The sequence below is a fragment of the Scardinius erythrophthalmus genome (genome assembly GCF_964197995.2).
Source record: "Scardinius erythrophthalmus genome assembly, chromosome: 11".
NCBI classification, from domain to species: Eukaryota; Metazoa; Chordata; class Actinopteri; order Cypriniformes; family Leuciscidae; genus Scardinius; species Scardinius erythrophthalmus.
Window position 1 is genome coordinate 37,708,860 of NC_138231.1, and position 13,498 is coordinate 37,722,357.

Genomic DNA, 13,498 nt, shown 5'->3' on the forward strand with positions numbered 1-13,498 from the left:
CAGTTCATCAGCATTAAATGGGGTACTTAGTGTTTTTGTAAGTATTAGAGACCAAGGACATCTGTAGAAGACAAAAACACAACGCTCTCGTCCCTGACAAAGCCAGGTGTTCTTTCCTAGATTTTTTTTTTTTACAGTGCCACTGTTACAGCGTTAATTTTTACCGCAAATTTTTATTCCATTTTAGTCATAGTCTTTTAACTATGCCATTTAGTTTTAGTCATATTTTATTCATCTGAATTGATTTAGTTTTAATCTGTTTAAGTCTACTGAATATTAGAAGATTTTATCTACAGTGCATTTAGTCAACTAAAATATAATGGGTTTAGTTTAATTGTAATACAAACTTTTATATTCTCTTGGAGAAAACATCTATTAATCTGTTAATATGAATGATATTAAGATTTGAATATGCAATCCAGACACAGATTTAGCCTAAATCCTTTATTTATCTTAAAAATTAAATTAAATTAAATTAATGATATATGCATTCTTTATAACAACTTCCATACAACACTCTACATTCTTTCAAAAAGACATGTTTTTTTCGTATAAATTTAACATAGATCAATCCTTATTAAAGCTGTTAAAGTTATTCAGTCAAGAACATTGAGTGATTTTCTCTTTCTTTTGTTATTTGAGTAACATAAATGACGGACAGCAGCAGGTTATTTGACTGCTGTCACTTTAAGGCTGAATGCACGTATCCAATACACTGATACACATCCGATGGTTTACATTCACCTAAGACATAACCAACTGTGTTTATGTGAATACTCGACAAAATTTTGACATAAGTTTGAGTGTATTTGTCCGTTCAAGCACAAAAAGATAAGAAAGAGAGCTCAGTTCAGTGTTCGTGCGTTGCCTGAGAAACGTCGTCACGCTTTTTCAGATTTATCCATGTCTGCTCTTCTCTTTCACCAAGACGTTTACATGTGTGAACGTTTTATGAGACATGCAGCAAGTATATGCTAACTTACGTCCCGCCGGGTAGACGAGCATGTTGCAGTTCAAATGTGCGCATCTACCACCCAAATCGTCCCTTCCTAAGATTTCGCCTTGTTCATATTCGTTGACAAAAATGTCAATAGATTTTCATCATAGACGTTTGTTATTCATAACTTGGTTATTATAATTTAGTAATTATTCATCAACATAATTAACACTGCATTGTTATCAAAAAGGACAGATTGGGTTTAATCTACTCTCCAAAAAATCATCCTCTTGACTGAAGCCAAGTATGCTAGATTAAGCAGGAACAAATGCCAGTCTTAAAGACCTCTGTGTACTCTGCTATCCCACTGCACTAATGTCCTCAGCATGTCCTTAGAATTACATGATAAGCGGAAAAATAACATACAGTACAATCTATTAAGGCAATGCTTCAGCTTAGACTGATCAGCCTGATACAAACTGTATTAACCAAGAAAAGGCTAATCAGTGCAATTTCCATGCAATTTTATAAAGGCAAACTTATGTTTCTGTTATGTTAGGCTATATTAGGCACTGGCTGAGAACCGTTTGATGCTAAAAAAAAGCACTGGCATTTATTCAATGGCAAAGAAAATTAAAACAGCCACAAAAAAGTTCATGCAATAACAGTATGAGCATTAATAATATGGCATTATATTAGAATTCCACCTGCATGTATAGGTGACTATTTGTCTAGTAATGCAATGCACGTAACAGTAATAGTACGTAATACTCTGATGGTGATATTTTCAATTGAAGTGTCCCCAGGCATAATAGCTTAATTTACATTTAATGAAAGGCACGTTTGTAATGTTTAGAACAGCTGCAGACAAGCGTATTGTGGCACCGACCTCACATTAATGGACAGGCTTTTTGTGCCACGGAAAATCCATTTAAAAGAAAAAAAAATGTCAAAAGGGTGTCTTACCTGGATCATCTCTATGCCTTGTTTCCTGGAAAACAAAAAAAGAGGAAAGACAAACTATGAATATTTTATATCGATTCCATGTGTCATGCAGTCAGAGCATTGTTGACTTGCATAATAAACAACACTCAATTGAATTTGGAATAATGAGAACTTCACAATGAGACAGATTATTAGGGAGACAACGCTCAACAAGACTGTTGAGACTGCTGTCTCACACAAATAGGACAGAATTCTCAGAGTTCCCTCTCCAAAAACAAATACACGCACATCCTAAAAATTAGGAATCCTTCCTCTCCAATTCCAGCCATTTCCAGATGATGCATTTATTTAACATTTATTTAACATGTGTCTGATTGATCAGGTCTTGTGATGTGCGAATATCTGTAATTCATGAGTTGGGCAGCTTTAGGTTGTCAAGTCCCTGTAAATAACTAAGTGCATGCTGTTTTCAACAGCTGACAAACCTGTTGTGATTTAATGAATGACAAGTGCTGAGAAGTTTGTTTCTAAATCCTCAGAACTATAGGTGAATACATCTCAAGTCCCAAGACAAATACACCAGTCAAAAAGAATAACAAATCACTTAACATGTTGCACAAGCTTAGGTCAAATCCTATTGCAAACCGGTTATCTGTAGGCTAAAACATGCTCATAAAAGAAAGGAGATCACGTTACATTAACTCAAAAACACGTAATGTTCGTTCAGAAACGTCACGTAGTCTACGCACGATATATCATCCGCAGAGATATGCATCTAAGGCACGTCCAATGCCTCCCTCAGCAAACAGAACATTTATGGCTTTACAGCCATATTGATGACAGTGCAGTGCAGAACTGAATAACCTAGGTAACACATGATTAAGCTTTGAATCAGTTAAGTTACAGGCACAATCTTGCTGTCGACTCTTAGGAATGCATGGAGTCTAAACAGATATGCAAACAATGTTACTGTCTGTGGAATTGAAGACTGTCTAACTGTCTGGTGCTTATCCAGGTAACCGGTGAACTTTGTCCAGGCCTTTGTCTTTTTATGACCAAAAATTCCACATATAGTTTTATGGCCAACTATTTATAAGAATAGGACAGTGTTTTAAGTTATAGTTTTTTAAAATAAGCAATCTCACAAAATGTCAGAAGCAGGGACTGACAGGTAGATTGACTACGCTGATATCCATGTTTTTATGGTTGAAAGTGGTGTATGAATGATGGGTACAGTGAGAGTGTGGGTACATTTCAAATCTATTCTGACTTCCATTAGAGTAGTGGTTTATTAGGGGGAGGGTAGAGGGTTGCAGGAAGAGAGTTCTGTTTAAAGTTCTTTGATTGTAACAACTAGAACAGAGATGACAGTGAGAAATAGTGAAGAAATAGCTTTATGTAATGAGTTTTTAGTAGTGAGACTGTGTTGATGACTGATGAGGAAAGAGGACATGAGGAGGTGTGATGAATCATGTTTCCTATATCCTTTAACACTATTTCTACACGCCCCACTTGTTTCAATTATCTACAACTCAATTTGTAAGTAGTAAATATAAACTCTATACACTCATGTTTTGACACTTCTCCAGATAGCTCCTCCCAGAAATAAATATCTTGTTTGGCTAATACTAAATAGCAAGCAGTTTCAATGTGTATTCTTTATAACTAAATAGCCTAGTATATATTATGTTTATTCCTTAAAACTAAATTGTATATATTTTAATATTAGCCTAGTAGTAGTAAGCAATCCAAACTAGCTATTTTTCAATCACTAGGCTAGCAACTATTTATTAGATACTAGTTCTTATTTCTTTGCTACTTGTCATTCCAATGGTGCCAAGTAACCATTCCATTGTTACTTGCAACTTTTTGTGTTTAAGAGATAAGAGATAAGAGATTCAGATGTCAACTACAACTCATCTAGTATGTCAACTACAACTCATCAACTTCAACTAGTATGTACTTCAAAAGAATCCCAGTTTTCATATCAGCAATGAAACGTGCTAGTAGCTATTTAATATAGGCTACATTGGTATGTATTCAAATTGTTACCAGTACCATTTTACTCTTATTTAGGAATTTTACTTGAGACAAGTAAAAAAAAAGCACTTGAAACTATGGAGATAAGAAACGTCATACTTGGGATAGATGGTCTCTCATAAGCATCTCTTGGATAGTTAAAACGTAGATAGATGGTATCTCATAAGGAACTAGCAGATCTCTTGGACAGTTAAAACGTAAATAGGTACCAGCAACAACTGGAACACACACTCGTCCGAAGTGAATAGTAGCTATTATCTAATTAAACTCACTGGTGAAATTGAAAAAGCCTACCTTCTGCATAACTTAGCCTACTGCTCTGTCAAAAAATGTTTTCTAGTAACATGTCCGGTTTCTGACTCGCGCTGAGATGCGCTTTTACGCACCTGCACAAATCCACGAAGGTCTGGAAACTGAGTTTTTTAATCTTCTTCTCGCTGAGCCAGTATCCAACTCTCTTTCCTTTCACGAACGTCTGCATCTCTGGAGAGGGAGATATGTCAGTCCATAATATGCAGAGTGTATTAATAAAGAAATCGACCGGCAGGTGTTATTGTGAACTAAACGAAAAGCAAGAATAGTTGAGTGGTTGATGTAAAAAATACAGAAAGTTTCACGACGGCATGTTTGAACCTACCTGACAGAATCAGTGTGCCGAATCAATGCGCTCTGATCAGTTACGACTCTCGTAAAGTCACAGTTTCAGACTGTCCTCAGTAGTCCATCCAGATTTGCTAATGCCCTCCAGAATGCGAGTCTCTCTGTCTAAATAGTTGTTCGATTTTATGACAACTTCGTCACATTATTTATATGACAGCAACACGTATCGACATTACAAACACATTATGACACATCACAGAAACCGGTGCGTCTATGTCCCTTGTCTAACTTCAGAAGTGAAATATATCCAAATGGTCTGTCCATTACTTAGCAATGCTGTCGATTAGCGATGTAATGTTGATTGGCCATTTGGAGGACAGCAACGAAACTTGGTTGCCCAGACACACCCTCTTTCACGAGGCGGGCTTATCATTGTTCACGGGTAAAACTTGCATGTTTTTGGAAGACAACTGCTCCAGGATTCATTCATTTATATTTGTTGTACGTACTAGAGTTCAAATCTCTCAAAATAAGAAATGAGGAAATTAAAAAATGGTGCCGTGAGTGGTAGAGACGTGTGCCTGCCTAAATGTAACCACAGTGATTTTAACAGGGTTTTAACAGTTTTTAAAGTTATTTCTATTGGTAATTGTCGACGAGGTTAACCCCAATAATATAAAATATTTGTAAACAAAACACTATAGTTTTGTGATAGCCTATAATATATAATTTATTGTAAAGTTGGGTAGATTACAAATTATAGTCTGTTACTAATTACAAAAATTACATGATAAAAATCGTAGTTGTAATGTAATCTGTTACATTACACATTTAAGGTAATACAATCTGTCTACTTTTTGACAGTGGTGGAAAGAGTACTGAAAATTCATACTCAAGTACAAGTAGGCCTACTGTTACATTGCTGAAATAATACTCAATTACAAGTAAAAGTAGACATACTGGCGTCAAAAAAGTACATAAGTAAAAGTACAAATTACAAAGTATTAGTTACTAGTTACTTTTTAGCCGGCGATAGTTAATGTATTACCAATAAATATTCAATCAAGTCATAGATCCATGTAGAAAATAGCTACTTTCAACACATTTTACCTTATTGACGCAGGACATTAATTAGTGGTCATGATACTGGAATTTCTAACTTCAATACGTACGACACCTTGAAAAATGTCAATATTCAGTATCATTTTCAATACCATCAGGAAAACGAAAACCACCATATACTGTATACTGCCATGTAGATATTTTAATATCTACATTTTTGTCCATCCATTTTGTCAAGGCAATCATTATTTTCAAGCTTCAAAAAGCACAAAACTCATTGTAACAGTAACAGTTCAAGTCTTCTGAAGAGATACGCCCGCTTTATACGATGAAAGAATTTTAATTTAGGCTTTTGTTTACATATTTAAACATCGATCAATAACCAGTACAATAATCTAACTTCAACATTCGCTCACACTGTGTATTTGTCTTTACAATAGTTGTTTTTTTTTTTGCAATAGCTCACACACAGCACAAGGAAGCTTGATTTCAAACTGAACTGAATTTACAAAAAAGGCAAGTAAACAGTGAGTAATAAAATAAGAACAAACAAAATAAATTACCTCAATACAGTTGAGGTATTTAAAATCTGACAACACAGAATTTTTATATGCAGCAGTGCATGAAAATGATAATTATGTCATAAATGCCTCACTCTCATGTCGTTACAACCCCGAAAAACCTGTTCATCTTTGAAACACAAATGAAGATATTTTGATGAAATCCGAGAGCTTTCTGACCCCACATAGACTGCAACGTCATAACCACTTTCAAGGCCCAGAAAGGTAGTAAAGACATCATTACAATAGTCCAAGTTAGGCTACTAGTGGTTCAACCTTAATGTTATGAAGCAACGAGAATACTTTTTGTGTGCAAAAAACAAACAAAAATAATGACAATAACGACTTTTGTTTGACAATTTCTTCTCTTCCCTTTACTTCTCGGATGCTGTTGCACGTAGAAAACGTGATGTCTTTACTATTTTTCTGGGCCTTGAAAGTGGTTATGATGTTGCAGTATAGGGTATAGGGTCAGATGAACGGGTTTTACAGGTTTGGAACGACATGAAGGTGAGGAATTAATGTCAGAATTTTCATTTTTGGGTGAACTAACCCTTTAAGAGCCATATAATATGTTGTTTATTTAAAAATCGAACATAGTGCTGTTTGACCTACTGTACAATGTAGCAATGCAGTTAGACAGACTAGGTTATTTATATGTACAAATTATACAAGTGCCCCATTCCGAAACATTTCTAACATACATTCACATTGTAAAAAAAGAAAAAGAAAAACTCCACATTTGATTGTTAAAAGACTTCCTGGTGCATTTCACTTACAGCCAATAAGATTTCCTGTAGCATTTTCATCTAAGGTTGGTAACTTTTGACAACACTGTTAGAAAAATCTGTAGAAATTACAGTATTACTGGCAGCTACTTGCCAGTAACTTACTGTAGATTTAAATTGATGTTATTTACTGGCAACAATTTGTTCAAAATTAATTGAACATTAAACATTAACAAGTCTTTATCTTTACAGAATAAAACTAAAATAACATCCTCATGCAAAGCATTCTGGGAACCAAAATCTGAAGGAAAAAAACAGAAAAAGGTTGACGAAGATTTCTGGTTCCCAGAATGCTTTGCATTAGATTGTTATTTTAGAATTTTATTCTTTAAAGACAAAGACTTGTTAATGTTTAATGTTCATTTAACTTTGAACAAACTGTTGCCAGTAAATAACATAAATTTAAATCTACAGTAAGTTACTGGCAAACAGCTGCAAAACTACAGCAATTTTTTTACAGTGAACGTTTAATTTAAGAGCATGGAGAGATTGCAGCTGGACATCATTTGACTCTGCAGTGAGAAGAACCACTTGGAGAGATTAGCGATTGCACATAACATGGCACAGTCTGAAAGCGCACACTCGATATCTGAGTCCAGTTCATTCGTATATTTGAGAGCTCGCGTCCAGTTTTCTGCGATTACATGAATGTGTCCATCCCTTGCGTTACAAAAATTGCGCTCGCGATATTTGCCATTAAAATATGCCATAGAAACCTCCGGTTATGATTAAAATTATGCGCAATACCTGCAAACAGGAGGCGGGTGTGTCAAAGTCGCTGTCGGAGAGATGAGATAATGAGAACGCGCAGCAGATGGTCTCAGTGTAGGCCTACACTGCAGATAGTTCAGTATCGATATGTAACAAAATATAGATATTTTGACAACACTGCTATGTAGTTTGTTGTTTCTCCAAACTTTCAGTCCATTAATCACTCTTAGCTCCTTGCCTTGACCAGCTCTTCAAACTCAAAACCTGCGGCTGCGGCAACTTTTTTCAGTCCAAATATCTGGGTTTTTTATCGGTCCGTTGATTTTATAAGTAGCGAAGTAGCCTAGATTAGGCTACTTAGCTTAATATTTACAGATATTAAAAATGTACTCAAAAAAGAACAAGTAGCCTTCCGGAAAAAAAATAAATACAGTAACGTGAGTAGTTGTAATTCGTTACTTCCACCTCTGCTTTTGGATTACTTTTAGATTAGCCTTTTGACCTAACTTATGACAACACTGAATTTTTATATGCAGCAATGCATGTTAAAGAGTTAGTTCACCCAAAAATGATAATTATGTCATAAATTCCTCACCCTCATTTCGTTCCAAACCCAAAAAAACGGTTCATCTTTGAAACACAAATGAATTTATTTTGATGAAATCTGAGAGCTTTCTGACCCCACATAGACTGCAACATTATAACCACTTTCAAGGCCCAGAAAGGTAGCTTAATATGTGGGCTACATAAGTACAAGTAAAATTACAGATTTAAAAATATAGCCTACTAAAAAAGTACATGTAGCCCGAAAAAAAACGACTTAATTACAATAACGTGAGTAGTTGTAATTCGTTACTTCCACATCTGCTTTTTTATTACTTTTAGATTACTTTTGACCTAACTCGTTTATCACATTGATTTGAATAGGATAATTTTGTTCCATATTGATATAAAAATACAAAGAGAAAGAAAATATATATTCCATTCTTTGTTATCAACAACATGAAGTGCATAGGCCTAAATATTACATCATGGTTTCCCAGACTGCATGGGGTTCATGAAGGAACTGCAGTTTTGTGAGAGAGTAATCACATCATAAAATGTAAAAAATAAATAATTCATATTTTTAAAGAAAACAATCAAAGTAAAAAACTTACTAAAAAGATTAAAATATATTTTATTTGTTTAGCATGTCATGTGACCATTAACTGACATCAGAGAACAGTGAACTTAATTAGATTAAAACGATTATTTATTTATCATCATTATTATCTAGTATTGACCTGCTATTTCTTATTACCTTAAAATCTCAGAAGGTTCTTCAAGCAAATATATTAAGTCAAAGAAGTTCAGCTGACCAAAAGGTTGTGAGAATTGTGAGAATAACATGTAGATAATCATGTGATTACAAGTATTTAAAAACATAATGTAATCTAAAACAAGTACTTCATTTTTGGAATGGGAATACGTAATCCAGATAACATATAATCTGTTACTACCCAGCACTATTGACAGTATTGTCAAGCTTTGTCGACATACTTCCCACACGTTCACCATTGATTTCCTCTCAGCAGCAAACACGACCGGTCCCGCCTGACAAACGTGTAATCTACCTTTTATCGCTACTGAGAATGGTGAAAATGTATATTAGGTACAAGACCAGACCCACCACCAGCATCATGTGTTTAGGGCCTAAAATGATTATTCATATTTTTCAAAATAATTGTTAATTTACCCCCATAACCACCATAACAATTCTAAAAATCTTTGTGCAATATTTGTGGTTCCTGCAACATAATTCAAATTAAAAACAAGATGACCTGCTGATTCAGATTATACCAGTTCTGTCAGTTAACATGAACACAAATCAACTCAAATTGTTAGCAAAAAATAAAATCATTGCATATATGACAGGAAGGCTCTAGGGGGCAGTAGAGTCCTTTGTGAGGTTTATAATAAAGTCTCCGAAGATTCACAGGAACTTCCCGGATGTTTGCCATTCCAGGAAGTGGGTCCTATGACAACAATCCTGTGACAGGGTTGTGTGTTTTGGATTGAAAAACGTATTGCCCTGAAAACCGTGCAAAATGGATTGATCGTGTGATCACAGTAAGTAACACTTAATGTAACATAATGAAATCATGTGTTTAGTCGATATGATGGGGGCGTATTGCTATAAAATGACACAACAGTAACGTTACTAGTCAACAGCTTTAAGAAAACTCCATATGGTGTGAGCCTTCTTCTGTTCAAAAGACTTCATGTTTGTTTCTTCAGTGTTATATTTAATAATTAGATTAGTAATGTGTTTCGTACAACGTCAAAAAAGCTAATTGTTTCGAAAAATAAGTATTTTATTATTTGCTGTACGTTTTATATTTGATAATATAATGGTGGTTTACAGTTGAAGTTGAGCTCCTTTCATTTATTTCCTGAAACCTAAGCAGTAATCAGACCATTGATCACATGGGTTCACAACAATTATGCAAGTGTTTGGTTTCTTGTCAGCGGTTGCACTGAATGCATTCTCTGACTTTGTTTTTCCAGAGAAGAGCATGGAGAATGATGAATTTCCGCCAGCGGATGGGGTGGATAGGTGTCGGACTGTACTTGTTGGCCAGTGTCGCTGCAGTGTATTATATATTTGAGATCAGCCAAACATACAACCGACTTGCACTGGCACACGTAGAAAAGGCTTCTGGAGCTCAGACAAAATGGTCAGGAGATGCTTCTTCCTCTTCCCCTTCTTCAACCTCATGGACAATGACTCTGAAAACGAGACTTCTCCTTCTGCCCTTCTGGGTGTGGGCCACCATTTTCCTCATTCCCTACCTCCAGGTGTTTCTCTTTCTATACTCCTGCACAAGGGCGGACCCCAAGACTGTAGGATACTGTATTCTGCCCATCTGCCTCGCTGTTCTCTGCAACCGTCATCAAACCTTTGCCAAGGCCTCCAATCAGATCAGCAGGCTGCAGCTGATTGACACTTGAAGTGATCGTTTAAGATGTGGGATCAGATCTTGGTGCGATACAAAAGTGCATTTATAAATAAGATTATTAATTTTTAATACTTGGCCCTGACTTCTTTTGTTTTGGGAATTAAATGAGGACAGTGCTTGGGATTATTTTCTTTGAATTTTTCTTTTTCTGTTTGAGTCATCTGCAGTTCCACGTCAGTTTTTGTGTGTTTTTATTTTTTTAGCAAAATAAGGACTTATAGGCTATTAAGGTTTCATACTCTTTCAAACTGATTGGCAAATTTGGTCTGCATTTTAATCAAAGTAGATTAATCACAGGATCCAGAAGTATTTTCCATGTCGGCTCAGTCTTAAAGTACCTTTTCTAGAAGTTTCATCTTGATTTAATTGAAACTTAAGAAATTAAATTAAATTTGATACATGAACTTTAAGTAGCCTAAATGGAGGCAATTAAGCCATAGTCCAAGATGTGGAGAATGTTGATGGGGCTGCATGAACTACTTGAATTACACTTCTAAAGATGGGTAGATTTCCTATAAATCAAAATTAATCAAGGAGTGTAAATGTTTCCAGAGGCCAATGGATTTTTATTGTTTGTTCTCAACTCCAGTGGACACTGTATTAGAGGAAAATAAGAAAACTACTGACAGTGGTACCACATGTTTCCCATTTGTTTATAAGTGTCCATCTTTTTACTTGTCTTGAAAATAAAATGCACTCAAGGAGAGAACAATGAAAGAATTTGTAATAAAAAACTTTTGTATTAAAAAAACAATCTGTGATGAATACATTTTAATATCAGTATTTTGTTCAAGTATGATTTCTTGTCAGCTCTAGTCATGGAAAGATAGTATATTTCCTTTTATTTCTTAATTTGTGTTTATTTGACAAATACTAATTCTGTATCATAGTGATATTCAAGTGTCCTCAGAGAAAAGACATCTGTGCGTTTCTGAAAACAAGTTCATATTCTTGTCTTGTGAAATAGTGTACTCAATCTCATGTCTTATTGTTGAGGGATATCAGTATCATTTTACAGCGTGAATAATCTTATCTTGCATAAGAAAGGCAAAGGTTATGGGTGTGGTAGGTTGTCATGAGTCTGACCATGGGTCTCAACGTTAGATTGTGCCACAGACCCAAGTGTTTCGATCGTTAAAATCACTTCTTTTGTGGTTACAATGCCTTTGGTTACATGTGGATGGTTGGTTTCATTGATTTGTTGAAATGCTAAAAAAAAGGCAAGTTGTTTTTGTCTAAAAGGGCTTGACTGTGAATTTATAATGTTTAAAGGTACCTGTTGATTACTTTCCATTGCAAACTTAACACACTGTGGTTTGAAACAACTCTGGATTCTGACAAAAATCAATAAAGAAATGTAATGTGCGGTGCATATTCTTTTGAAATTGTTACACTGACAATTTATTGCGCAATGGTTTATTATTACCCGTTACCTGAAGAAACTTCAGTACTGATAACCAATGTCAATCTGTAACAGTTTATCACAGGAAAAGTGTAATGATAAAACAATTTCCCCTTTGCTCTATTATGTTTTTCCTTTTATAAGAAACTGAAGTTATCAAAAATAACATCAGATATTTTTTATGGAAACAAAATAAGGCAAAATCCCAATGCTGTCATAAAAGTAAAAAGGAGAGCAATTATGTACAAACACCTTTTTATGCAATAAAGGCCATAACAGAAGAATGACAGTTCTGAAGATCACGGCCGTAAGGTCTTTATCCTCTTGTTTGGAGGTTCTGACTTTGACTTTTTTTTGGTGGTCATTCCTGTGGTACTATCCTCTTCGTCACTGTCCTCGTCCTCATCATCTATAACATGGGTTCAAATAGAGAAAGAAAAGTTACAATTACTGAACTTGTTTACTGGCACCTTTTTGAGCACAGACACTGATTAAAGAAGACATTCAGCAGATTATTGCATTCAAATTTGAAGTTGATATCACAAAAAATACCGTTTCCATCATAACGAAATGTCCAATTCCAAAACGGGTTTCAAAGGGGGAATTTGTAATGTTTAAGCTTTCGAGTGATACCCAGTTTAATTGCAGGAATATGTAATGGGGGGAAAAAGGCAATAAATAAAAAGTGAGCAAAGTGTCTTGCTACCGGGACACTGACAGTTAAATGTCTTAATTGTAATAAGAATAAGGAAGTAATAAAGTATTATCCTGAAGTAAGTAAATAAAAAATGGTAGCCTGTTAGGTCACTAATGAACATTTCTGATAAGCGATAGAAGAAAGGAGCTCGCTGACACCTGCATTACACAATAATACACACAGGTTTTAGCCACTTTGCAAGTGTTGTGTTTTTTATTTCTATTTGGTTGGTTTCCCACGAACGACCCAGTCTTCATTTTAGCATCTTACCATCCAGAACCCCTCTGCTATTGTCCGCTGAACCCTTTTCCTGCTCAACAAGAGCCGTCAAGACTACCGATATATCGGCATTTAATTTCTTGATGCCAGTTAATAGTGATTTCAAATCGCCATCTACTTGTACTGTGAACTGGTTTGTCTGTCCATCTCTGTACTTCAGCTCTCCGTTCAGCTCGCACGCTGCCATGTTGAAGATGCACACTGTCACTCGGTTGCCAGATCTTACAAGAAATACATGCAACCTGGACGATAACAAAACTTGTTTGAGGAGGCGTTATTTCTGAACTATGGAGAAACGAAACGTTTAGGCCTGGTTTTACAGACAGGGCTTAGAGATTAAGCCAGGGTTAGGCCTTAGTTTAATTAGGAAATCTAAGTAGCTTTTATAAACATGCCTTAGAAAAAAAAAAAAAAAATTACTGGTGTGCATCTTCGAAACAATACAATGCACTGATATATTTTACTATGGGTCAGTTCA

At 35.2% G+C, this 13,498-nt stretch overlaps 3 protein-coding genes across 3 annotated transcripts in view; 1 reads left to right on the forward strand and 2 right to left on the reverse strand.

Moving 5' to 3' along the window:
* itpk1a (inositol-tetrakisphosphate 1-kinase a) overlaps positions 1–4,921 on the reverse strand; it is a 17,120-nt gene extending 12,199 nt beyond the window's left edge. The window contains exons 1-3 of the mRNA XM_081378232.1: positions 4,560–4,921; positions 4,309–4,405; positions 1,904–1,928 (exon numbers count right to left, since the gene is read on the reverse strand). Coding sequence (XP_081234358.1) covers positions 1,904–1,928; positions 4,309–4,403 — 120 coding nt within the window. The 5' untranslated portion in view covers positions 4,404–4,405; positions 4,560–4,921. The remainder of the gene's footprint in view (positions 1–1,903; positions 1,929–4,308; positions 4,406–4,559) is intronic.
* A 4,713-nt stretch (positions 4,922–9,634) lies between these two features.
* On the forward strand, positions 9,635–10,813 carry tmem251 (transmembrane protein 251). Its single transcript, XM_081379462.1, has 2 exons — positions 9,635–9,752; positions 10,191–10,813. The coding sequence occupies exon 2, from the start codon at positions 10,206–10,208 to the stop codon at positions 10,632–10,634; it is 429 nt and encodes a 142-aa protein (XP_081235588.1). The 5' UTR covers positions 9,635–9,752; positions 10,191–10,205; the 3' UTR covers positions 10,635–10,813.
* Positions 10,814–11,190: 377 nt separating this feature from the next.
* On the reverse strand, positions 11,191–13,332 carry LOC308698956 (uncharacterized protein). Its single transcript, XM_081379463.1, has 2 exons — positions 13,012–13,332; positions 11,191–12,453 (listed from the first exon to the last, which is right to left on the reverse strand). Exons 1-2 carry the CDS (start codon positions 13,205–13,207, stop codon positions 12,344–12,346), a joined length of 306 nt encoding a protein of 101 aa, XP_081235589.1. The 5' UTR covers positions 13,208–13,332; the 3' UTR covers positions 11,191–12,343.
* Between the last annotated feature and the right edge of the window lie 166 nt (positions 13,333–13,498).

Bases quoted from the DNA above. Each gene is read 5' to 3' on its own strand.
- tmem251 (XM_081379462.1), top strand. From the start codon at position 10,206: ATGATGAATTTCCGCCAGCGGATGGGGTGGATAGGTGTCGGACTGTAC.
- LOC308698956 (XM_081379463.1), bottom strand. From the start codon at position 13,207: ATGGCAGCGTGCGAGCTGAACGGAGAGCTGAAGTACAGAGATGGACAG. The intron at 12,454-13,011 runs GTAAGATGCTAA...CCCATGTTATAG, and splicing joins TAGCAGAGGGGTTCTGGATG to ATGATGAGGACGAGGACAGT.